The sequence below is a fragment of the Procambarus clarkii genome, chromosome 19 (genome assembly GCF_040958095.1).
Source record: "Procambarus clarkii isolate CNS0578487 chromosome 19, FALCON_Pclarkii_2.0, whole genome shotgun sequence".
NCBI lineage: Eukaryota > Metazoa > Arthropoda > Malacostraca > Decapoda > Cambaridae > Procambarus > Procambarus clarkii.
The window spans coordinates 31178114-31202148 of NC_091168.1; the positions used below are offsets into that span (position 1 = coordinate 31178114).

At 50.3% G+C, this 24035-nt stretch overlaps 3 protein-coding genes across 3 annotated transcripts; 2 read left to right on the forward strand and 1 right to left on the reverse strand.

Annotated features, from left to right (window-relative positions):
- Positions 1-636: 636 nt before the first annotated feature.
- On the forward strand, positions 637-1422 carry LOC138366396 (uncharacterized). The gene has a single exon (XM_069327438.1). The coding sequence runs from the start codon at positions 637-639 to the stop codon at positions 1420-1422; it is 786 nt and encodes a 261-aa protein (XP_069183539.1).
- Positions 1423-5161: 3739 nt separating this feature from the next.
- LOC138366397 (uncharacterized PPE family protein PPE24-like) lies at positions 5162-6154 on the reverse strand. The gene has a single exon (XM_069327439.1). The coding sequence runs from the start codon at positions 6152-6154 to the stop codon at positions 5162-5164; it is 993 nt and encodes a 330-aa protein (XP_069183540.1).
- Positions 6155-19584: 13430 nt separating this feature from the next.
- Positions 19585-20274, forward strand: LOC138366398 (putative uncharacterized protein DDB_G0290521). The gene has a single exon (XM_069327440.1). The coding sequence runs from the start codon at positions 19585-19587 to the stop codon at positions 20272-20274; it is 690 nt and encodes a 229-aa protein (XP_069183541.1).
- The last annotated feature ends 3761 nt before the right edge of the window (positions 20275-24035 follow it).

Consider the following 24035-nt stretch of genomic DNA (forward strand, 5'->3'; position numbering starts at 1 on the left):
TCATTCTCACCCACACCTGGCATGTGTGGGTGGGTACGTGGGCGGGAGCGTGGGCGGGACCGTGGGTGGGAGCGTGGGCGTGAGCGTGGGCGGGAGAGTGGATGGGAGATGCCAGTGGTAGATTAGGATGGAGTATTAGTAAGCAATCACGGGGAAGGTCCCACAGAGATCGTTGGTGGCTCCCTGGGGCTGGGGGCGTGTCCTAGCTGAGCTGGGGGTGTGTCCAAGCTGGGCTGGGGGCGTGTCCTAGCTGGGCTGGGAGGGTCTCACCTCCTGGGAGGCTGGGAGGGTCTCACCTCCTGGGAGGGTCTCTAAATATAACATTTTGTATAAAGTTAGTGGTGAATGTAGAACCAGACCAACGTATCTTTACTGGGAAGAAGCTCATTTGATAAACAAAAGGGAAGTTTATGGTGGGTGACGGCCATAAAAGTCGAGGATTTGCCTGCCTGGTGGACTTTTATGCCCCGTCATACACCACCAGTTTGCAGAAGTTTGCAACGAGACTCCTCCTAGAAGTGTGAGGGATGAAGAGAGACTGAAGGAACTGAACCTGACGACGCTAGAAAAGAACATGATCCAGACGTATAAAATACATTGACGATTGACAGGGTGGAAAAGGAGGAAATGTTTACAATGAATATCAACAGAACAGTGTTGTCCAATAGACAGTGCCAGGACCCGGGGTTCAATAGACAGGGCCAGGACCCGGGGTTCAATAGACAGGGCCAGGACCCGGGGTTCAATAGACAGGGCCAGGACCCGGGGTTCAACAGACAGTGCCAGGACCCGTGGTTCAATAGACAGGGCCAGGACCCGTGGTTCAATAGACAGTGCCAGGACCCGTGGTTCAATAAACAGTGCCAGGACCCGGGGTTCAATAAACAGTGCCAGGACCCGGGGTTCAATAGACAGTGCCAGGACCCGGGGTTCAATAGACAGTGCCAGGACCCGTGGTTCAATAGACAGGGCCAGGACCCGTGGTTCAATAGACAGTGCCAGGATCCGGGGTTCAATAAACAGTGCCAGGACCCGTGGTTCAATAGACAGGGCCAGGACCCGGGGTTCAATAGACAGTGCCAGGACCCGTGGTTCAATAGACAGGGCCAGGACCCGGGGTTCAATAGACAGTGCCAGGACCCGGGGATCAATAGACAGTGCCAGGACCCGTGGTTCAATAGACAGTGCCAGGACCCGGGGTTCAATAGACAGTGCCAGGACCCGGGGTTCAATAGACAGGGCCAGGACCCGTGGTTCAATAGACAGTGCCAGGACCCGTGGTTCAATAACAGTGCCAGGACCCGGGGTTCAATAGACAGTGCCAGGACCCGTGGTTCAATAGATAGTGCCAGGACCCGGGGTTCAATAGACAGTGCCAGGACCCGTGGTTCAATAACAGTGCCAGGACCCGGGGTTCAATAGTCAGTGCCAGGACCCGGGGTTCAATAGACAGTGCCAGGACCCGGGGTTCAATAGACAGTGCCAGGACCTATAGTTCAATAAACAGCGCCAAGAAACCAAATGGAAAAGGATGAGGTAGAGCAGGAACTCCAGAAGTCAAAGCTAGACAAAAACTGGAACAGATGCAACAGAGCTGGGAATGGATATATCAATATAAGAAAAGTGTTGAAAAGAAACTATGAGAACTACATTGCTTCTGAAGCAAAGAAACAACCTAGACTCCTACACAGTCATATAAGAATGAGAATGATAGTGAAGAACCAAGTAAGGAAAACTTACTAGGAACTCAGTGTCGGCTTCTGTAGGGTGTTCTGAGTCTGAACGACCCCCAGAGCTCAAAGAATGGTTCTTCTAGCACCTCAGAGCTCAAAGAATGGTTCTTCTAGTACCTCAGAGCTCAAAGAATGGTTCTTCTAGCACCTCAGAGCTCAAAGAATGGTTCTTCTAGCACCTCAGAGCTCAAAGAATGGTTCTTCTAGCACCTCAGAGCTCAAAGAATGGTTCTTCTAGCACCCCAGAGCTTAAAGAATGGTTCTTCTAGCACCTCAGAGCTCAAAGAATGGTTCTTCTAGCACCTCAGAGCTCAAAGAATGGTTCTTCTAGCACCTCAGAGCTCAAAGAATGGTTCTTCTAGCACCTCAGAGCTCAAAGAATGGTTCTTCTAGCACCACAGAGCTCAAAGAATGGTTCTTCTAGCACCACAGAGCTCAAAGAATGGTTCTTCTAGCACCCCAGAGCTCAAAGAATGGTTCTTCTAGCACCCCAGAGCTCAAAGAATGGTTCTTCTAGCACCCCAGAGCTCAAAGAATGGTTCTTCTAGCACCCCAGAGCTCAAAGAATGGTTCTTCTAGCACCCCAGAGCTCAAAGAATGGTTCACCTAGCACCCCCAGAGCTCAAAGAATGGTTCTTCTAGCACCCCAGAGCTCAAAGAATGGTTCTTCTAGCACCCCAGAGCTCAAAGAATGGTTCTTCTAGCACCCCAGAGCTCAAAGAATGGTTCTTCTAGCACCCCAGAGCTCAAAGAATGGTTCTCCTAGCACCTCAGAGCTCAAAGAACGGTTCTTCTAGCACCCCAGAGCTCAAAGAATGGTTCTTCTAGCACCCCAGAGCTCAAAGAATGGTTCTCCTAGCACCCCAGAGCTCAAAGAATGGTTCTCCTAGCACCCCAGAGCTCAAAGAACAGGCAGCTGGAAATGACAGACTCAAAGATTGAAGTAACAGGAGAGGAAGTACATTAACAACTACCACCACTACTCGAAGCTAAAGCTATCGGACCAGACAATGTATCACCATGGGTGCTAAAGGAATCTGCTCAAGCCCTTGTTGTACCATTAGTACTCTAATGAACCACTCACGAAGGAGGAATTGCCCAACAGCCTGAAGAAAGCGAATGTGGTACCACTTTACAAGAAAGGACATAGAGAGGTTGCACTTAACTACAGACCAGTAACATTGACGAGCAAATCAAACTACTCTAGAGAATATTGGAGACTAGTTACACACCTGGAGGCACTTACACGGTCCAAGAGCTAGTGCTCCATCCTGTAGGCAGAAATAGGTGAATACAAATAGGTTAATACATATGTAAACGCATACACATTAAAGTTGGGTTAGATTTAGGGTGCCGTATACACTAATGCAGCATATAGAGAGGGTGGTGTTGACAGCGTGTCCTGGCTGTGTTCCCACGGGCGTCGACATCCCCTGGTACTGCTGGCACTAATTGTTTGGTCATGCCTTGCTGGTCTCCTGGGGACCCTGGGGGGCCCAGAGTAGTGTTAGTGGGAGTAGCAGCGGTCCTTGTTGTGGTGGGAGGGTCCGTGTTGTGGTGGGAGGGTCCGTGTTGTGGTGGGAGGGTCCGTGTTGTGGTGGGAGGGTCCGTGTTGTGGTGGGAGGGTCCTTGTTGTGGTGGGAGGGTCCGTGTTGTGGTGGGAGGGTCCGTGTTGTGGTGGGAGGGGTCCGTGTTGTGGTGGGAGGGTCCTTGTTGTGGTGGGAGGGTCCGTGTTGTGGTGGGAGGGTCCGTGTTGTGGTGGGAGGGTCCTTGTTGTGATGGGAGGGTCCTTGTTGTGATGGGAGGGTCCTTGTTATGGTGGGAGGGTCCGTGTTGTGGTGGGAGGGTCCTTGTTGTGGTGGGAGGGTCCGTGTTGTGGTGGGAGGGTCCGTGTTGTGGTGGGAGGGGTCCGTGTTGTGGTGGGAGGGTCCTTGTTGTGGTGGGAGGGTCCGTGTTGTGGTGGGAGGGTCCGTGTTGTGATGGGAGGGTCCTTGTTATGGTGGGAGGGTCCGTGTTGTGGTGGGAGGGTCCTTGTTGTGGTGGGAGGGTCCGTGTTGTGGTGGGAGGGTCCGTGTTGTGGTGGGAGGGGTCCGTGTTGTGATGGGAGGGTCCTTGTTGTGATGGGAGGGTCCTTGTTATGGTGGGAGGGTCCGTGTTGTGGTGGGAGGGTCCTTGTTGTGGTGGGAGGGTCCGTGTTGTGGTGGGAGGGTCCGTGTTGTGGTGGGAGGGGTCCGTGTTGTGGTGGGAGGGTCCTTGTTGTGGTGGGAGGGTCCGTGTTGTGGTGGGAGGGTCCGTGTTGTGGTGGGAGGGTCCTTGTTGTGGTGGGAGGGGTCCGTGTTGTGGTGGGAGGGTCCTTGTTGTGGTGGGAGGGTCCGTGTTGTGGTGGGAGGGTCCGTGTTGTGGTGGGAGGGTCCGTGTTGTGGTGGGAGGGTCCTTGTTGTGGTGGGAGGGTCCGTGTTGTGGTGGGAGGATCCGTGTTGTGGTGGGAGGGGTCCGTGTTGTGGTGGGAGGGTCCTTGTTGTGGTGGGAGGGTCCGTGTTGTGGTGGGAGGGTCCTTGTTGTGGTGGAAGGGTCCTTGTTGTGGTGGGAGGGTCCGTGTTGTGGTGGGAGGGTCCTTGTTGTGGTGGGAGGGTCCTTGTTGTGGTGGGAGGGTCCGTGTTGTGGTAGGAGGGTCCTTGTTGTGGTGGGAGGGTCCGTGTTGTGGTGGGAGGGTCCTTGTTGTGGTGGAAGGGTCCTTGTTGTGGTGGGAGGGTCCGTGTTGTGGTGGGAGGGTCCTTGTTGTGGTGGGAGGGTCCGTGTTGTGGTGGGAGGGTCCTTGTTGTGGTGGGAGGGTCCTTGTTGTGGTGGGAGGGTCCGTGTTGTGGTGGGAGGGTCCTTGTTGTGGTGGGAGGGTCCGTGTTGTGGTGGGAGGGTCCGTGTTGTGGTGGGAGGGGTCCGTGTTGTGGTGGGAGGGTCCTTGTTGTGGTGGGAGGGTCCTTGTTGTGGTGGGAGGGTCCGTGTTGTGGTGGGAGGGTCCTTGTTGTGGTGGAAGGGTCCGTGTTGTGGTGGGAGGGTCCTTGTTGTGGTGGGAGGGTCCTTGTTGTGGTGGAAGGGTCCCTGTTGTGGTGGGAGGGTCCCTGTTGTGGTGGAAGGGTCCCTGTTGTGGTGGAAGGGTCCCTGTTGTGGTGGAAGGGTCCCTGTTGTGGTGGGAGGATCCTTGTTGTGGTGGAAGGGTCCCTGTTGTGGTGGAAGGGTCCCTGTTGTGGTGGAAGGGTCCCTGTTGTGGTGGAAGGGTCCCTGTTGTGGTGGGAGGATCCTTGTTGTGGTGGAAGGGTCCCTGTTGTGGTGGAAGGGTCCTTGTTGTGGTGGGAGGGTCCCTGTTGTGGTGGAAGGGTTCGATAACAAGCACATTAGGGTGTTTAGGGTTGAAGCACAAGACGCCGTAAGACTCACACTACTAAAGAAAGTTTTAGACAATGACTTGTTAAGGTTGTACAAGGCTCATACTGCACAGAAATTATTTCATTAATTAATACAAAGTCCAGTATGCAGAGGGCATTGGTGGGAAGTGTTTTGGCGGGAACAGTTTTGGCGGGAAGTGTTTTGGCGGGAACAGTTTTGGTGGGAAGTGTTTTGGCGGGAACAGTTTTGGCGGGAACAGTTTTGGCGGGAACAGTTTTGGCGAGAACAGTTTTGGCGGGAACAGTTTTGGCGAGAACAGTTTTGGCGGGAACAGTTTTGGTGGGAAGTGTTTTGGCGGGAACAGTTTTGGCGGGAACAGTTTTGGCGGGAAGTGTTTTGGCGGGAACAGTTTTGGCGGGAACAGTTTTGGCGGGAAGTGTTTTGGCGAGAACAGTTTTGGCGGGAACAGTTTTGGCGAGAACAGTTTTGGCGGGAACAGTTTTGGTGGGAAGTGTTTTGGCGGGAACAGTTTTGGTGGGAAGTGTTTTGGCGGGAACAGTTTTGGCGGGAAGTGTTTTGGCGAGAACAGTTTTGGCGGGAACAGTTTTGGTGGGAAGTGTTTTGGCGGGAACAGTTTTGGCGGGAACAGTTTTGGTGGGAAGTGTTTTGGCGAGAACAGTTTTGGCGGGAACAGTTTTGGTGGGAAGTGTTTTGATTGGAGCAGTTTTGGCGGGAAGTGTTTTGGCGAGAACAGTTTTGGCGGGAAGTGTTTTGATTGGAGCAGTTTTGGCGGGAACAGTTTTGGCGGGAAGTGTTTTGGCGAGAACAGTTTTGGCGGGAAGTGTTTTTACGGGAACAGTTTTGGCGGGAAGTGTTTTGATTGGAGCAGTTTTGGCGGGAACAGTTTTGGCGGGAAGTGTTTTGACGGGAACAGTTTTGGCGGGAAAAGTTTTGGCGGGAACAGTTTTGGCGGGAAGTGTTCTGGCAAAAATATTTTTAGCGGGCATGAGTGTTTTGTGTCGACGAGAAAGGCAGCACATTAGCGTGATGTATCTCACTGTCGATCAGTATTTTGGCGGGAAGGTCTACAGTGTTGCCAAACAGCAGGCAGAATACCAGTACAAGAGTGTGGCGACGGACCTCTCCGTGAATGAGGCTCCACTCTCTCCACTCATAAATATTAGTGATATATTGTGGGCAATCAAGTGAGTGGTTAGGAAGAGTGACCACCATTGTCTTCCCCCCTTGTCTTGACCCCTCACCCTAGGTCACACTCCCCTTGTCCTCACACTCACCCTTCAGACACTCTAGCTAATCACCCCTCACACTCACCACGTACTGGTGAGTGTGAGTCCGTGTACTCATATTTTATGTGAGTTGAAGCGACGACGTTTTGGTTCGTTCTAGACCATTATCAGAAGATAGTGTGATGATCTATCTTCGTTACGGGCTATTCATGCCCGTGCCACCTCTTGGGTGGCTTAATCTTCATCAATCATCTATCTTCGTGTGGTGGAGGAGAGGATTGGTGATTGGTTGTTGAAGATTAAGCCCCCCACAAGTGGTGGCACGGGCATGAATAACCCGTCAGGAGAAGAAGGGAATATTAGGGGAGAGAGAGAGAGAGAGAGAGAGAGAGAGAGAGAGAGAGAGAGAGAGAGAGAGAGAGAGAGAGAGAGAGAGAGAGAGAGACAGAGAGAGAGAGAGAGAGAGAGAGAGAGAGAGAGAGAGAGAGAGAGAGAGAGAGAGAGAGAGAGAGAGACAGAGAGAGACAGAGAGAGAGAGAGAGAGAGAGAGAGAGAGAGAGAGAGAGAGAGAGAGAGACAGAGAGAGACAGAGAGAGACAGAGAGAGAGAGAGAGAGAGAGAGAGAGAGAGAGAGAGAGAGAGAGAGAGAGAGAGAGACAGACAGACAGACAGAGAGAGAGAGAGAGAGAGAGAGAGAGAGAGAGAGAGAGAGAGAGAGAGACAGAGAGAGAGAGAGACAGAGAGAGAGAGAGAGAGACAGAGAGAGAGAGAGACAGAGAGAGAGAGAGACAGAGAGAGACAGAGAGAGACAGAGAGAGAGAGAGAGAGGGTGGGGTGAGGAACAGGCAAGACATGGGTAATATCTAGGAGAAGATAAGAATGAGGTGAAAGAACACAATGACATGTACGAAAGGGATGAGGTAAGGATGAGGGTGATGGAAGAATGGGATTCCTTTTATTCTTTCATTGGTGCCTTTGATGCTGTTCTTACCATTCTCTTTACTACAGGTGACAGTGATCCGTCCGTCCCGTCCGCCCGTCCGTCCGTCCCGTCCGTCCCTCCCCCTATCCGTCCGTCCGTCCGTCCGTCCGTCCCTCCCCCCATCCGTCCGTCCGTCCCCTCAGCTAAGACGCCTCGTCCCCTCGCATGACGTCACTGGAGATTAAGTCATCACTTTGATAATGAAATGAGCCGTCGCTAACTGTTTCCTCTAATATTTGTTTGTCAGGAAGCGATGCGGAGTCCCCTCGGCCGCTCCCCTTCCGCCGCCCCCTCCCCCTCCCCAGCCGCCCCCCTCCCCCTCCCAGCCGCCCCCCTTCCCCTCCCAGCCGCCCCCCTCCCAGCCGCCCCCCTCCCAGCCGCCCCCTCCCACCTCGTCAAGTGGGGCGGCGGCGGGGTTAGTGATATATGGCTTGTGAGGAACTTCTTTCTGCAGATATGATGCCGGTTTAGCGCCCGGATGCTGCTTCTCTGGCACTCCCTCCCTCTCTCTCTCTCTCTCTCTCTCTCTCTCTCTCTCTCTCTCTCTCTCTCTCTCTCTCTCTCTCTCTCTCTCTCTCTCTCTCTCTCTCTCTCCCTCTCTCCCTCCCTCCCTGTCTTTCATTCTCCCTCCCTCATTCATTATACCTACCTCCTTATCTCTCTCTATCCTGCCCCCCTCCTTCCACTTTATCATACTTCTTTATCTGCTTGTCTCCCTTCCAGTCGTCATTCTCTATCTCCCCTTCTTTACGCTCTCTCTCTCTCTCTCTCTCTCTCTCTCTCTCTCTCTCTCTCTCTCTCTCTCTCTCTCTCTCTCTCTCTCTCTCTCTCCCTCTCTCTCTCTCTCTCTCTCTCCAAAACATCACATAACAGTTAACATAGTTTAGTAAATCAACTCACTCGCTAATGTTGAGTCTGTTGAGTAAATTCAAACACACGTGACTTGTGTTTGGTGTTGGTGTAAGGAGACTGGCGCTAGTGAGACGTCTGAGTAATGGATACCGGGTCCCCACAGGATCAATCTCAACTCAATTAAGGGATCATTAACTTGGCTTCTCCAGCCACTGGCGGTATTCACCTGCGGTCCATGTTGGTGACTGACCCGCAGGTAACCACTGTACATGCGGGAATAACTCTCAAAAACCTCCCCGATGGGACAAGAGTGATGCAGAACTATCACAGATAACTTACGTGGTGTCTTTAGTCTATATAAGATAATATCTTTATCTATAAGACGGGAGTGTGTACTTGGGGTGGCCGGGTCCTCGTTCGCATGCAGTCAACTCAAGTATTCCGTCGTGTAGGTCTTCTTGATACAGCTGTAGTTCTCTGCATGTAGATGAATACATCAATCACGTGATGGCACGTGGTTGATGGGTGGTCAACAGGTGGTTGATGATTCGTTGGTTAGGTAATACACTCTTGATGATCCTCCAGTGACACCAAGATGAACAACCCGCGACTGGGGTCTCCGGCCAGGGTTCGAACCCCTGGGACCATTCTTGTTTATTTGTTTATTTTTATTTTATTTATTTATATACAAGAAGGTATATTGGGTTTGTGTGATACATAGCATAGTGTTTACACTCTTGTAAAGCCACTAGCATAGTGTTTACAGTCTTGTAAAGCCACTAGTACGCGCAGTGTTTCGGGCAGGTCCTTAATCTAACAGATAATTTTAAGTAGGTAAATTCTAGCAGAATTAATAAAATGATAATAGATACATTGCAAAAAAAAAATGAGATGTGTGTACTTATTGGTAATTTAAACAAAGATTAATAGGCACAATACAGCATTTTGATAGCACATATAAGAAGACAGCAATGATCACAATGGTAAAATTGTTTGGATTAGGTACATAAAGATTGGAAGATTGGGTAGCACTAGATACAGAGCAAGTTTTAAGCAAAAGGTAAAAAACTGTGAAGATGAAATTAGGTACTTTTTAGTGTTGTTTTTGAATGATGCAAAAGTTGGACGGCTTTTCAATTCAATAGGGAGTGAGTTCCATGGACTGGGTCCCTTTATTTGCATTGAGTGTTTACACAGATTAAGTTTGACTCTGGGAATATCAAAGAGATATTTATTTCTGGTGTGGTGATAATGGGTCCTATTACATCTGTCCAGGGAGAGTTTCAGAGCAGGATTTGCATTTAAGAACAGGGTTTTGTAAATGTAGTTGACACAAGAGAATGTGTGGAGTAAGGTTGTGTTTAGCATGTTTAGGGAGTTAAACAAGGAAGCTGAGTGTTGTCTGAAAGCAGAATTTGTTATTATTCTGATAGCAGATTTTTGCTGGGTGATGATGGGCTTAAGGTGGTTTGCAGTGGTTGAACCCCATGCACAGATACCATAATTAAGATAGGGATAGATTAGTGCATAATATAGTAGAGATGAGAGCAGAGTTAGGTACATAATATCTGATTTTGGAGAGTATACCAACTGTTTTAGAGACTTTCTTAGTTATGTGTTGTATGTGGGTACTGAAGTTGAGTCTCTTGTCTAGGAATAGGCCAAGAAACTTTCCATCATTTTTATTGCTAATGTTTACATTGTCTATCTGAAGCTGAATTGCATTTGTTGATTTGCTTCCAAATAGGATGTAGTAGGTCTTTTCTATGTTAAGTGTTAGTTTGTTGGTTGACATCCATAAGTGGACTTTTTTTAGTTCATTATTAGCAACATTATTTAGTATATGTGAGTTGGGGTTGGAGTAGATGAGGGTAGTATCATCAGCAAACAAAATAGGTTTCAGAATGTTAGAGACATTAGGCAGATCATTGATTTATATAAGAAATAGGAGAGGTCCCAAGATGCTGCCCTGTGGCACTCCAACGATTATTGGTAGAGTGGGAGAGGTTATATTATTGGTGGCTACACATTGGTGTCTATCACTAAGATAGGATTGGATATAGTCCAGTGCATGGCCTCGGGTATCATAATGCTGGAGTTTAAGTAAGAGGTAATTGTGATTAACAGTATCAAAGGCCTTTCTCAGGTCAATGAAGAGTCCAATCGGAAACTCATTTTTATCAAGGGCTGAGTAAATTATATCAAGGAGAGCTAATAATTGCATCAATGGTACTCTTTTGGGAGCGGAAGCCAAACTGACAGGGACTGAGTATGTCAAATTTTACGAGGTAGGAGTAGAGGTGTTTGTAGATCATTTTTTCAAATATTTTTGATAGTATGGGTAGGTTTGATATTGGTCTATAATTGTTTATGTCCGCCGGATTACCTCCTTTATGAACTGGCGTTACTCTTGCTTATTTTTTTAAGGATATCAGGGAAGGTATGACACTCAAGGGATTTGTTGAACAGCAGAGCTATAGGTGGTGCAAGGGCATGGGAGGCGCTCTTGTATACAATGGATGGTATTTCACTGATGTTCCCAACTTTGGTTTTTAGTGAGTGTATGATGGACACAACATCTGTCGGGCTGACTGGTGAGAGGAGAAGAGAGTTTGGATAGCTGCCTGAGAGATATGTGTTGATATGTGTCTGAGTCTGTGGGATTTTACTGGCAAGGTTAGCACCAACCGATGAAAAGAAGCTATTAAATTCATTCGCCATTTCTAAATCAGATGACGGTGTAAGGGCATCCTTAGAGAGTGTTATCTGGTTGTGGGAGTGTTGTTTAGTTCCTAGGATATTAGAGATGATATTCCATGTGCTTTTCATGTTGCCTTTTGCTTCTTTGAATCTAGTCTCATAATATGAAAGTTTAGCTTTTCTTATGATACTGGTAAGCACTGATGAGTACCTCTTAACTACTTCCTTTGTAACTAGGCCAAACCTAAATTTCTTTTCATATTCATGATTTTTGTTGATTTGAATATGCCACGTGTGAGCTACGGATTGTTTAATCTTTTATCAGTTACTTGTTTGGTAAGGAGGGGATAGTGAGTGTTGTAGAGGCTTAGAGTTTTGGAGAGAAAGAGGTTAGTTAATGAGTTTATATCCTGTGTATTATTAAATTCAGATTCCCAGTTAATATTGTGAAGTGCATTAGAGAGATTGCCTAAAGCTGATTCACTGTGTAGCCTGAATGTGAGTTTCTTAGTTTCTGGTGGTGTTGTGTCCATGTTTGCTATGAGGAAGGTAGGATAGTGGTCAGTTGTTCTGTCATAAATTACCCCAGATGTAAGGGCAGCTGTTATATTAGTCCATAAGTGATCCAGGGTAGTGGCAGATGTTTGAGTGACTCGGGTGGGCTTGGTGATTGTGAGGATTAGCATACAGGAGTGCATGCTGTTACGGAAATAGTCAACTTGAGGGTTGTTTTGAAGACCCAGGTCAATATTGAAATCACCTCCTAGAATGATGTGATTTTTGTTGAGATTGTTATTTATGATACCTTAGGTTATCTGAGAATGACGCTATGTTGGTATTAGGAAATCTATAGATGGCACCGATAGTCAGAGAGGATTTAAGGGATTTACTGGAGAACTTGGCAAAGGTATATTCACAATAGTCGTCTCTATCACTGATGACAATATTGCAGATGAAGGTATCTTTGTAATATATTGCTGTGCCACCTTTTTTATTAGGCCTGCAGTTATGAATGGCTTTATAACCAGCTAAGTTGTAGAGTTGGGTATAGTCATTACTTAGCCAAGTTTCTGTTAAAATGATGAATGATAAATTAGTACCTAGTGCTGTGAGTAATGCATTTATATCATCAAAATGTTTACCAAGTGAATCTAACATTTTGGTTGTAAACTGATAAGCAGGTGCTATTTAGGAGTTTGTTTTTTGCAAGACTTGCTGTGTAATACCTGCAATAATGATGATCAATGTGCTGATTTGTGTGGATATGAGACAGAAGATTTCGATCAGGATCAATATCAGTAAGCATATAGATGCAATGGGTCATGATACAATAAGATAAGCAATTACAGGAACAGTTAAATACTAAATCTGCTGTAAATAGAAAGTTATTATAGCAAAACACAACAATAAATGCAAGTACACAAAAAGATAGAAATAATTAGAAGTAGAATAAAGATCACCATAGATAGTGCAGACGATCACTTGTAGCGCAGACTGTCCTCATACAACCCGTCCTCATACAGCCCGTCCTCATACAACCCGTCCTCATACAGCCCGTCCTCATACAACCCGTCCTCATACAACCCGTCCTCATACAGCCCGTCCTCATACAGCCCGTCCTCATACAGCCCGTCCTTATACAACCCGTCCTCATACAGCCCGTCCTCATACAACCCGTCCTCATACAGCCCGTCCTCATACAACCCGTCCTCATACAGCCCGTCCTCATACAGCCCGTCCTCATACAGCCCGTCCTCATACAACCCGTCCTCATACAGCCCGTCCTCATACAGCCCGTCCTCATACAACCCGTCCTTATACAACCCGTCCTCATACAGCCCGTCCTCATACAACCCGTCCTCATACAACCCGTCCTCATACAACCCGTCCTCATACAACCCGTCCTTATACAACCCGTCCTCATACAGCCCGTCCTCATACAACCCGTCCTCATACAACCCGTCCTCATACAACCCATCCTCATACAGCCCGTCCTCATACAACCCGTCCTCATACAACCCGTCCTCATACAGCCCGTCCTCATACAGCCCGTCCTTATACAACCCGTCCTCATACAACCCGTCCTCATACAACCCATCCTCATACAGCCCGTCCTCATACAACCCGTCCTCATACAGCCCGTCCTCATACAACCCGTCCTCATACAACCCGTCCTCATACAGCCCGTCCTCATACAGCCCGTCCTCATACAGCCCGTCCTTATACAACCCGTCCTCATACAACCCGTCCTTATACAACCCGTCCTCATACAGCCCGTCCTCATACAACCCGTCCTCATACAGCCCGTCCTCATACAGCCCGTCCTCATACAACCCGTCCTCATACAACCCGTCCTCATACAGCCCGTCCTTATACAACCCGTCCTCATACAACCCGTCCTTATACAACCCGTCCTCATACAGCCCGTCCTCATACAACCCGTCCTCATACAGCCCGTCCTCATACAGCCCGTCCTCATACAGCCCGTCCTCATACAGCCCGTCCTCATACAGCCCGTCCTCATACAGCCCGTCCTCATACAGCCCGTCCTCATACAGCCCGTCCTCATACAACCCGTCCTCATACAGCCCGTCCTCATACAGCCCGTCCTCATACAGCCCGTCCTCATACAACCCGTCCTCATACAGCCCGTCCTCATACAGCCCGTCCTCATACAGCCCGTCCTCATACAGCCCGTCCTCATACAGCCCGTCCTCATACAGCCCGTCCTCATAAACAAAGACCATCCATTCCATCCACCCGCCAAACCCAAGCTGTTTATGAATGAAAAACAGTTTACACATGACTCACAACTGATGACGTCCGAACACTTCCGGAACAAGTGCTTCACTGACGACTTGTGTTCGAACCACAACGCTGTAAATGCTTCACCCACGTACTACAAATAATCGCCAACAGAACCTAAACACCTAACCTAACCTATGCCTATATATGCACAATATGCTATTATAATATTAATTTATATTTGAGAAAATTCCTGTTTCAAATGAACTGCATGTTAAAATTGATGAATGCGTCCGCGGGGTCGACCGCTGGATGGAATGGACTTGGTCAGAGGCCGGGTTGATGCTTTTATAACTGCCTCACTCACCTCTATAATGTATAACTTCATGTCCTTGAGTCCTGACATCCGCCAGATATATCTTGAGGTTATCTTGAAATGATTTCGGGGCTTTAGTGACCCCGCGGCCCGGTCCTCGACCAGGCCTCCACCCCCAGGAAGCAGCCCGTGACAGCTGACTAACACCCAGGTACCTATTTTACTGCTAGGTAACAGGGGCATAGGGTGAAAGAAACTCTGCCCATTGTTTTTCACTGGCGCCTGGGATCGAACCCAGGACCACAGGATCACAAGTCCAGCGTGCTGTCCGCTCGGCTCCCTTTGTATAGATGTATAAATTAAAGTTACAGTTTAGTGGTATGATGAATTATCTATCAGACTTAATAGACAATGATGAACGACTCAACTGCCTTGTACAGTGCTCGGTTACGGAATGATCCTCGATCCAGCTCCTGGTGGAATGAGAATCCTTCTCTATCGGGCATCTCGATCCTTCTCGAAGCCTAGTCATGGTTTACTCTATCCCACTCACTCTATCCTCTATCACTCTCACCCTCACTCTATCACTCTATCTTACTCTATCCCGCTCACTAGTCACTCTATCAACATCAGAGGCCCGAGACTGTTCAACACGCTTCCACTACACATGAGGGCATAACTGGCCGACCCCTCACAGTGTTCAAGAGAGAACTATCAACATCAGAGGTCCGAGACTGTTCAACACGCTTCCACTACACATGAGGGCATAACTGGCCGACCCCTCACAGTGTTCAAGAGAGAACTATCAACATCAGAGGCCCGAGACTGTTCAACACACTTCCACTACACATGAGGGCATAACTGGCCGACCCCTCACAGTGTTCAAGAGAGAACTATCAACATCAGAGGTCCGAGACTGTTCAACACGCTTCCACTACACATAAGGGACATAACTGGCCGACCCCTCACAGTGTTCAAGAGAGAACTATCAACATCAGAGGTCCGAGACTGTTCAACACGCTTCCACTACACATAAGGGGCATAACTGGCCGACCCCTCACAGTGTTCAAGAGAGAACTATCAACATCAGAGGCCCGAGACTGTTCAACACGCTTCCACTACACATAAGGGACATAACTGGCCGACCCCTCACAGTGTTCAAGAGAGAACTATCAACATCAGAGGTCCGAGACTGTTCAACACGCTTCCACTACACATAAGGGACATAACTGGCCGACCCCTCACAGTGTTCAAGAGAGAACTATCAACATCAGAGGTCCGAGACTGTTCAACACGCTTCCACTACACATAAGGGGCATAACTGGCCGACCCCTCACAGTGTTCAAGAGAGAACTATCAACATCAGAGGCCCGAGACTGTTCAACACGCTTCCACTACACATAAGGGACATAACTGGCCGACCCCTCACAGTGTTCAAGAGAGAACTATCAACATCAGAGGCCCGAGACTGTTCAACACGCTTCCACTACACATAAGGGACATAACTGGCCGACCCCTCACAGTGTTCAAGAGAGAACTATCAACATCAGAGGCCCGAGACTGTTCAACACGCTTCCACTACACATAAGGGACATAACTGGCCGACCCCTCACAGTGTTCAAGAGAGAACTATCAACATCAGAGGTCCGAGACTGTTCAACACGCTTCCACTACACATGAGGGCATAACTGGCCGACCCCTCACAGTGTTCAAGAGAGAACTATCAACATCAGAGGCCCGAGACTGTTCAACACGCTTCCACTACACATAAGGGACATAACTGGCCGACCCCTCATAGTGTTCAAGAGAGAACTATCAACATCAGAGGTCCGAGACTCTTCAACACGCTTCCACTACACATAAGGGATATAACTGGCCGACCCCTCACAGTGTTCAAGAGAGAACTATCAACATCAGAGGCCCGAGACTGTTCAACACGCTTCCACTACACATAAGGGACATAACTGGCCGACCCCTCACAGTGTTCAAGAGAGAACTGGATAAGCACCTCCAAAGGATACCTGACCAACCAGGCTGTGACTCATACGTCAGGCTGCGAGCAGCCGCGTCCAACAGCCTGGTTGATCAGTCCAGCAACCAGGAGGCCTGGTCGACGACCGGGCCGCGGGGACGCTAAGCCCCGGAAGCACCTCAAGGTAACCTCAAGGTAAGGTATGATAGCCTTATCTCACAATAAGCCTATCAGAGGCACCTTTACCACCCTGCACGCTGAAGGCTCCTGATAGGTCCCTCCCCGTGACGTGGGGCGTGACCTCACCGCAACGGTATCGATTCCCTCCTGACCACAAGCGGTGACGGTGTGTTAATCCTCTCCTCTCTGGCCGAGGCGTCCCGCCACAGTTTCTGCCGTCCAAGATGGCTACCTCCCTAAACCAACCTACCTAGCAGTTACCTAGCAGTAAAATAGGTACTTGGGTGTTAGTCAGCTGTCACGGACTGCTTCCTGGGGGTGGAGGCCTGGTCGAGGACCGGGCCGCGGGGAGACTACAAAGCCCCGAAATCATCTCAAGATAACCTCTCCAGATAACCCTCTACTCGGAAAGCTTATTCCCTCCTTGGCTAATTTCTCACGAGGTAAACTGCCCAATCAACTGGTGTTGTTGTTAGCAACAGCCTCCTGGTGCTTCGGAGCTCATTAACTGTTTAATAGTTGTATGTAAAGTAGTTAAGGATTGAGAAAAGATGTACAGGTTCGTAAGTGCTTGCGTAACTGCTTCGTGAGTCTGGCCCCAAGTTCCTAAGTGCTTGCGTGACTGCTTCTTGAATCTGGCCCCAGGTTCGGAAGTGCTTGCGTGACTGCTTCTTGAATCTGGCCCCAGGTTCGGAAGTGCTTGTGTGACTGCTTCTTGAATCTGGCCCCAGGTCCGGAAGTGCTTGTGTGACTGCTTCTTGAATCTGGCCCCAGGTCCGGAAGTGCTTGCGTGACTGCTTCTTGAATCTGGCCCCAGGTTCGGAAGTGCTTGCGTGACTGCTTCTTGAATCTGGCCCCAGGTTCGGAAGTGCTTGCGTGACTGCTTCTTGAATCTGGCCCCAGGTTCGGAAGTGCTTGCGTGACTGCTTCTTGAATCTGGCCCCAGGTTCCTAAGTGCTTATGTGACTGCTTCTTGAATCTGGCCCCAGGTTCGGAAGTGCTTGTGTGACTGCTTCTTGAATCTGGCCCCAGGTTCGGAAGTGCCTGCGTGACTGCTTCTTGAATCTGGCCCCAGGTTCGGAAGTGCTTGCGTGACTGCTTCTTGAATCTGGCCCCAGGTTCCTAAGTGCTTGTGTGACTGCTTCTTGAATCTGGCCCCAGGTCCGGAAGTGCTTGTGTGACTGCTTCTTGAATCTGGCCCCAGGTTCGGAAGTGCTTGTGTGACTGCTTCTTGAATCTGGCCCCAGGTTCGGAAGTGCTTGCGTGACTGCTTCTTGAATCTGGCCCCAGGTTCCTAAGTGCTTGTGTGACTGCTTCTTGAATCTGGCCCCAGGTTCCTAAGTGCTTGTGTGACTGCTTCTTGAATCTGGCCCCAGGTTCCTAAGTGCTTGTGTGACTGCTTCTTGAATCTGGCCCCAGGTTCGGAAGTGCTTGTGTGACTGCTTCTTGAATCTGGCCCCAGGTTCGGAAGTGCTTGCGTGACTGCTTCGTAAATCTTGGTCCTTGGATGGTAGGGACAGTGTTGGACGGAGGCACTGTGGGTGTGAGAGCCACAAAGTCGATACTTCTTCCTCTGTGTCAAAGCTTGATGACAAATTAAATAGTTACTTGTTAAAGTTGGTAAAGTAAAGTAAAGTTAAAGTTAACAGTCTCCGTGGTGTAGTGGTAAGACACTCGCCTGGCGTTCCGCGAGCGCTATGTCATGGGTTCGTATCCTGGCCGGGGAGGATTTACTGGGCGCAATTCCTTAACTGTAGCCTCTGTTTAACGCAACAGTAAAATGTGTACTTGGATGAAAAAACGATTCTTCGCGGCAGGGGATCGAATTCCAGGGACCATAGGATTAAGGACTTGCCCGAAACGCTACGCGTACTAGTGGCTCTACAAGAATGTAACAACTCTTGTATATATCTCAAAAAAAAAAAGTAATTAAGGAAATAGAATTAATAATGATCTTTATACGGACCTAAACCCGGGTGGATTTAAGGTCTTCTAAAAATCCATAAACAAATTGTTGAATTAGACACAATCCCTTCAATAGTTACTTTTGATTGTAATTGAGCTAAATTATTTAGTTCCAATTACAAGACTTTTTACTAGAAATAATTATTCTGTTGAGAATGCATTTCAATTTGTTAAAGAAATTGGGGGTCGAACCCTGGTTCACAAATGTCTCATTTAGAGACACTTCTCAGCTGACACTGAATTATTTTCTTCGAGAAAATTCGTATAATTTTAAATGTGAATCAACTTTGTAAGTTATTAGAGATTACAACATCTGATTCTGTGTTTTCTTTCGATAGTAAATCTTTTACACAAATAGTTTTACAAAGAGCATCGCTCTTCGCTCGTAGGCGTCACATACGGCCAAAAATTGTCGTACTAGAAAATGGCAGCATCTTACGAAATTGACGTACTGTCCCGTTTTCTGTTTTACGTCCTCTGGTAGGTTAGGAGGGACCACTTTAAATTGACCGTTTTCCTTAGGGAAAATTGGGAAACCTTAGGAGAACGGTTTGAATAGACGGGATAGTAATGGTGTCATCTTATCCTAATGTTTTCTTATGTAATTGTACTGACCCGTGAGATCTTAAATTGTTGATAGAGGAGGCTGTTGTTTCATGCGTGAGAACTTGGAAAAGAACAGAATTGTCACTAACGTTCTTAATAAATTAAACAGAGCAATCAGCTGGAAAGTATCCTATTGAGGATCGAACCCACACTTCATGGGGACTCGTTCTTGATCGTAACTGAAGCTAATCCTACTTAAAGAAGGGCATGGGGGGTCACCCACTATATGACACTCCCCATAATATAACCACTAATTCCGTCAATTTTTATGAGGCTATTCCCTAGCGTCCAGCTTCATACCTCGCAAAAAAACAAACGTCATTTGATACAGATGTGATAGTGTCAGTTAACGAAATCTGGGTTTAAAATGCCGTAGAGAGAGAGAGAACGAGAGAGAGACAGAACGAGAGAGAGAGAGAACGAGAGAGAGAGAACGAGAGAGAGATAGAACGAGAGAGAGAGAGAGACAGAGAGAGAGAGACAGAGAGAGAGAGAGAGAACGAGAGAGAGAGAGAGAGAGAGAGAGAGAGAGAGAGAGAGAGAGAGAGAGAGAGAGAGAGAGAGAGAGACAGAGAGACAGAGAGAGAGAGAGACAGAGAGACAGAGAGACAGAGAGAGAGAGAGAGCCCCCTCCCCCCAACACACGCAGGAATAGAAGTATTCCACAGTCGTTAAAATATGCAGCTTTAATCAAAACTTGTGAGTATAAGCCCGCGGTGCGGAGCGGATATGCCGCCAGCCGCCATACTCCCACCACCTCTCCCACCGTCTCCCACTGGTGCCTGGGAGACCGCTCCTCTCCCAGGCACATGGGCACCATACCCACACGAGATATGGAGATAGAGACGAGAGAGAGACAAAGAGACAGAGAGATGGAGATAGTGGTAAAAGTCGATATGGAATGAATGAAGGAGCAAGGGAGGACGGGAAGAGTACAGAAGACAGGGAAGGAAGGAAGGAAGGAAGGAAGGAAGGATAGAGTGAAGGAGAGGGAGGGGAAGACACCCATCCATTTGCCGGTGGTGGCGGCGCCCCGTCTCACCCTGGCGGCGGGACCATCAACTATCTCACTCTCCTGCCCCGCCACCCTTAATGTTCTCTGTGGCCCCTACCACGCCCGCCCTCACGCCCGCCCTCACACCCACGCCCGCCCCCACGACCACACCCACGCCCGCCCTCACGCCCACGCCCGCCCCCACGACCACACCCACGCCCGCCCTCACGACCACCCCCACGCCCGCCCCCACACCCACCCCCACGACCACACATACGCCCGCCCCACGACCACACCCACGCCCGCCCCCACGCCCACACCCACGACCACGCCCTCCCCCACGCCCGCCCCCACGCCCGCCCCCACGCCCACCCCCACGACCACACCCACGCCCGCCCCCACGCCCGCCCCCACGCCCACAACCACGCTCGCCCCCACGCCCACACCCACGCCCGCCCCCACGCCCACAACCACGCCCGCCCCCACGCCCACACCCACGCCCGCCCCCACGCCCGCCCTGCTTGACGCTCTCCCCAACCCTCCCCAACCATCCCCAACCCTCCCCAACCATCCCCAACCATCCCCAACCACCCCCAATTAACCCTCCCCAACCCTCCCCGACCACCCCCAACCCTCCCCAACCACCCCCAATTAACCCTCCCCAACCCTCCCCAACCATCCCCAACCCTCCCCAATCCTCCCCAACCCTCCCCAACCATCCCCAACCCTCCCCAACCTTCCCCAACCATCCCCAACCCTCCCCAACCATCCCCAACCTTCCCCAACCATCCCCAACCCTCCCCAACCATCCCCAACCCTCCCCAACCACCCCCAACCCTCCCCAACCCTCCCAAACCCTCCCCAACCCTCCCCAACCCTCCCCAACCCTCCCCAACCCTCCCCAACCATCCCCAACCCTCCCCAACCATCCCCAACCCTCCCCAACCACCCCCAACCCTCCCCAACCCTCCCCAACCATCCCCAATCCTCCCCAACCCTCCCCAACCATCCCCAACCCTCCCCAACCTTCCCCAACCCTCCCCAACCCTCCCCAACCATCCCCAACCCTCCCCAACCACCCCCAACCCTCCCCAACCCTCCCAAACCCTCCCCAACCATCCCCAACCATCCCCAACCCTCCCCAACCATCCCCAACCATCCCCAACCTTCCCCAACCATCCCCAACCCTCCCCAACCCTCCCCAACCATCCCCAACCACCCCAACCCTCCCCAACCCTCCCAAACCCTCCCCAACCCTCCCCAACCATCCCCAACCCTCCCCAACCACCCCCAATCGTCCCCAACCCTCCCCAACCATTCCCAACCCTCCCCAACCCTCCCCAACCATTCCCAACCCTCCCCAACCCTCCCCAACCATTCCCAACCCTCCCAAACCCTCCCCAACCATTCCCAACCCTCCCCAACCCTCCCCAACCATCCCCAACCATCCCTAACCCTCCCCAACCATCCCCAACCCTCCCAAACCCTCCCCAACCATTCCCAACCCTCCCCAACCCTCCCCAACCATTCCCAACCCTCCCCAACCATCCCCAACCATCCCCAACCCTCCCCAACCACCCCCAACCCTCTCCAACCATTCCCAACCCTCCCCAACCACCTGCAACCCTCTCCAACCACCTCCAACCCTCCCCAACTATCTCCAACCCTCCCCAACCATCCCCAGCCACCTCCAACCACCCCCAACCCTCTCCAACCATTCCCAACCCTCCCCAACCACCTCCAACCCTCCCCAACCACCTCCAACCCTCCCCAACCATCCCCAACCACCTCCAACCCTCCCCAACCACCTCCAACTCTCCCCAACCCTCCCCAACCACCCCCAACCTTCCCCAACCACCTCCAACCCTCCCCAACCACCTCCAACCCTCCCCAACCACCTCCAACCCTCCCCAACCTCCCCCAACCCTCCCCAACCTCCCCCAACCCTCCAAAACCCTCCCAACCACCCCTAACCCTCCCCTAACCTTCCCCAACCCTCCCCAACCCTCCCAACCACCCCCAACCCTCCCCTAACCTTCCCCAACCCTCCCCAACCCTCCCAACCACCCCCAACCCTCCCCTAACCTTCCCCAACCCTCCCCAACCCTCCCAACCACCCCTAACCCTCCCCTAACCTTCCCCAACCCTCCCCAACCCTCCCAACCACCCCCAACCCTCCCCTAACCTTCCCCAACCCTCCCCAGACCCTCCCCTAACCTCCCCCAACTCTCCCCAGACCCCGAGAAGACACAAATAAACCCCACATATAACAAGGGAGCTCTGAATGGCGCTGCTCGGGCAGGGATTGACTGGGCCGACTTTGAGTGATAAAGCTTGAATACAAATGGCTATCATGCATCAATTTGCTGTGGGCGACCGCCGCTTCTCCCAGCACTCGCTCCCAGGGTGATGGGGGGGGGAGGGGATGGGGGGGGTTGGGGATTGGGAGGGGTTGGGGGGGAGGGAGGGGGATGATTTGTTGATATTCATCTGTTGTTTGAATTGCTTTTCTGTTGGTGTTCTGTTGGTGTGGGTGTCGTGTCTCCTGTTGTTATGTTACTGTTCTTCTGTTGTTATTGTTGCTGTTCTTGTTCTTGTTGATGTTGTTCTGTCTTGAATTCCTGTTTTTCTGTTGTGTTGTTCTGTTGGTTATGTCCTGTTGTTCTCTTGCTTATATCCTGTTGTTGTTCTCTGTTGTTCTGTTCTATTGTAGTGTTCCTGTTTGTCTGTCTGTCTCTCTGTCTGTCTCTCTCTCTCGCTCTCTGTCTGTCTGTCTCTCTGTCTCTCTCTCTCTCTCTCTCTCTCTCTCTCTCTCTCTCTCTCTCTCTCTCTCTCTCTCTCTCTCTCTCTCTCTCTCTCTCTCTCTCTCTCTCTCAGTCTCTCTCCCCCCTCTCCCCCTCCCCCCCCCCCCCCCCACTCCGCCAGACCCCATCTTACAACCGGATTGAGTTAAAATTCAATTTTTCTGTAATTCTGTCTTTATTATCCACTTGTGTTGTCATTATCAAGTCACCGTCTCCTTGTTCTGTCTTCCCTTCCTCCTGTCCCTTCCTCCTGTCCCTTCCTCCTGTCCCTTCCTCCTGTCCCTTCCTCCTGTCCCTTCCTCCTGTCCCTTCCTCCTGTCCCTTCCTTCTGTCCCTTCCTTCTGTCCCTTCCTCCTGTCCCTTCCTCCTGTCCCTTCCTCCTGTCTCTTCCTTCTGTCCCTTCCTTCTGTCCCTTCCTCCTGTCCCTTCCTCCTGTCCCTTCCTCCTGTCCCTTCCTTCTGTCCCTTCCTTCTGTCCCTTCCTCCTGTCCCTTCCTCCTGTCCCTTCCTCCTGTCCCTTCCTCCTGTCCCTTCCTCCTGTCCCTTCCTCCTGTCCCTTCCTCCTGTCCCTTCCTTCTGTCCCTTCCTTCTGTCCCTTCCTTCTGTCCCTTCCTCCTGTCCCTTCCTCCTGTCCCTTCCTCCTGTCCCTTCCTCCTGTCCCTTCCTCCTGTCCCTTCCTCCTGTCCCTTCCTCCTGTCCCTTCCTTCTGTCCCTTCTTGACTCTCTAGTCCTTCTCTCCCACCTATTCATTCTTGTCACTAATCCTTCTCTCCATATTCCTTATTCCTTCTTCCTAAATATATTATGAATACAAAATGGGATTAATATGAAATAAAAATAAATTTATTACAAATAATATGAATCAAATTCAAGTAAGAAGTAAAGAAAATAGTTATTTTTTACTTTATTTTTGAATTGCACATCAGTGGAAGTCAAATGGTATCCAGTTCAACTCCTGAATCACAGGTAAATAAAAATGTTGAGTGGAATTCAAAACTCTTTATTGGTTTTGAGATTGATCTGTTTGTATGTTTCCCCTTCCCTTCCTCGCCCGTCTAAACACACACCCGTCTAAACACACACTCGTCTAAACACACACCCGTCTAAACACACACACCCGTCTAACCACACACCCGTCTAACCACACACCCGTCTAAACACACACACCCGTCTAACCACACACCCGTCTAACCACACACCCGTCTAACCACACACCCGTCTAACCACACACCCGTCTAACCACACACCCGTCTAGACACACACACCCGTCTAAACACACACCCGTCTAAACACACACCCGTCTAACCACACACCCATCTAGACACACACACCCGTCTAACCACACACCCATCTAACCACACACCCGTCTAACCACACACCCGTCTAGACACACACACCCGTCTAGACACACACACACAAGGGGACACACACAAGGGGAACAGCCTACCTGTAACGACGCGTGAAAGAGACCTGGGGGTGGACGTAACACCTAATCTATCTCCTGAGGCACATATTAATAGGATAACGACAGCAGCGTACTCTACACTGGCAAAAGTTAG

Bases quoted from the DNA above. Each gene is read 5' to 3' on its own strand.
- LOC138366396 (XM_069327438.1), top strand. From the start codon at position 637: ATGAATATCAACAGAACAGTGTTGTCCAATAGACAGTGCCAGGACCCG.
- LOC138366397 (XM_069327439.1), bottom strand. From the start codon at position 6,154: ATGTGCTGCCTTTCTCGTCGACACAAAACACTCATGCCCGCTAAAAAT.
- LOC138366398 (XM_069327440.1), top strand. From the start codon at position 19,585: ATGAAGGAGCAAGGGAGGACGGGAAGAGTACAGAAGACAGGGAAGGAA.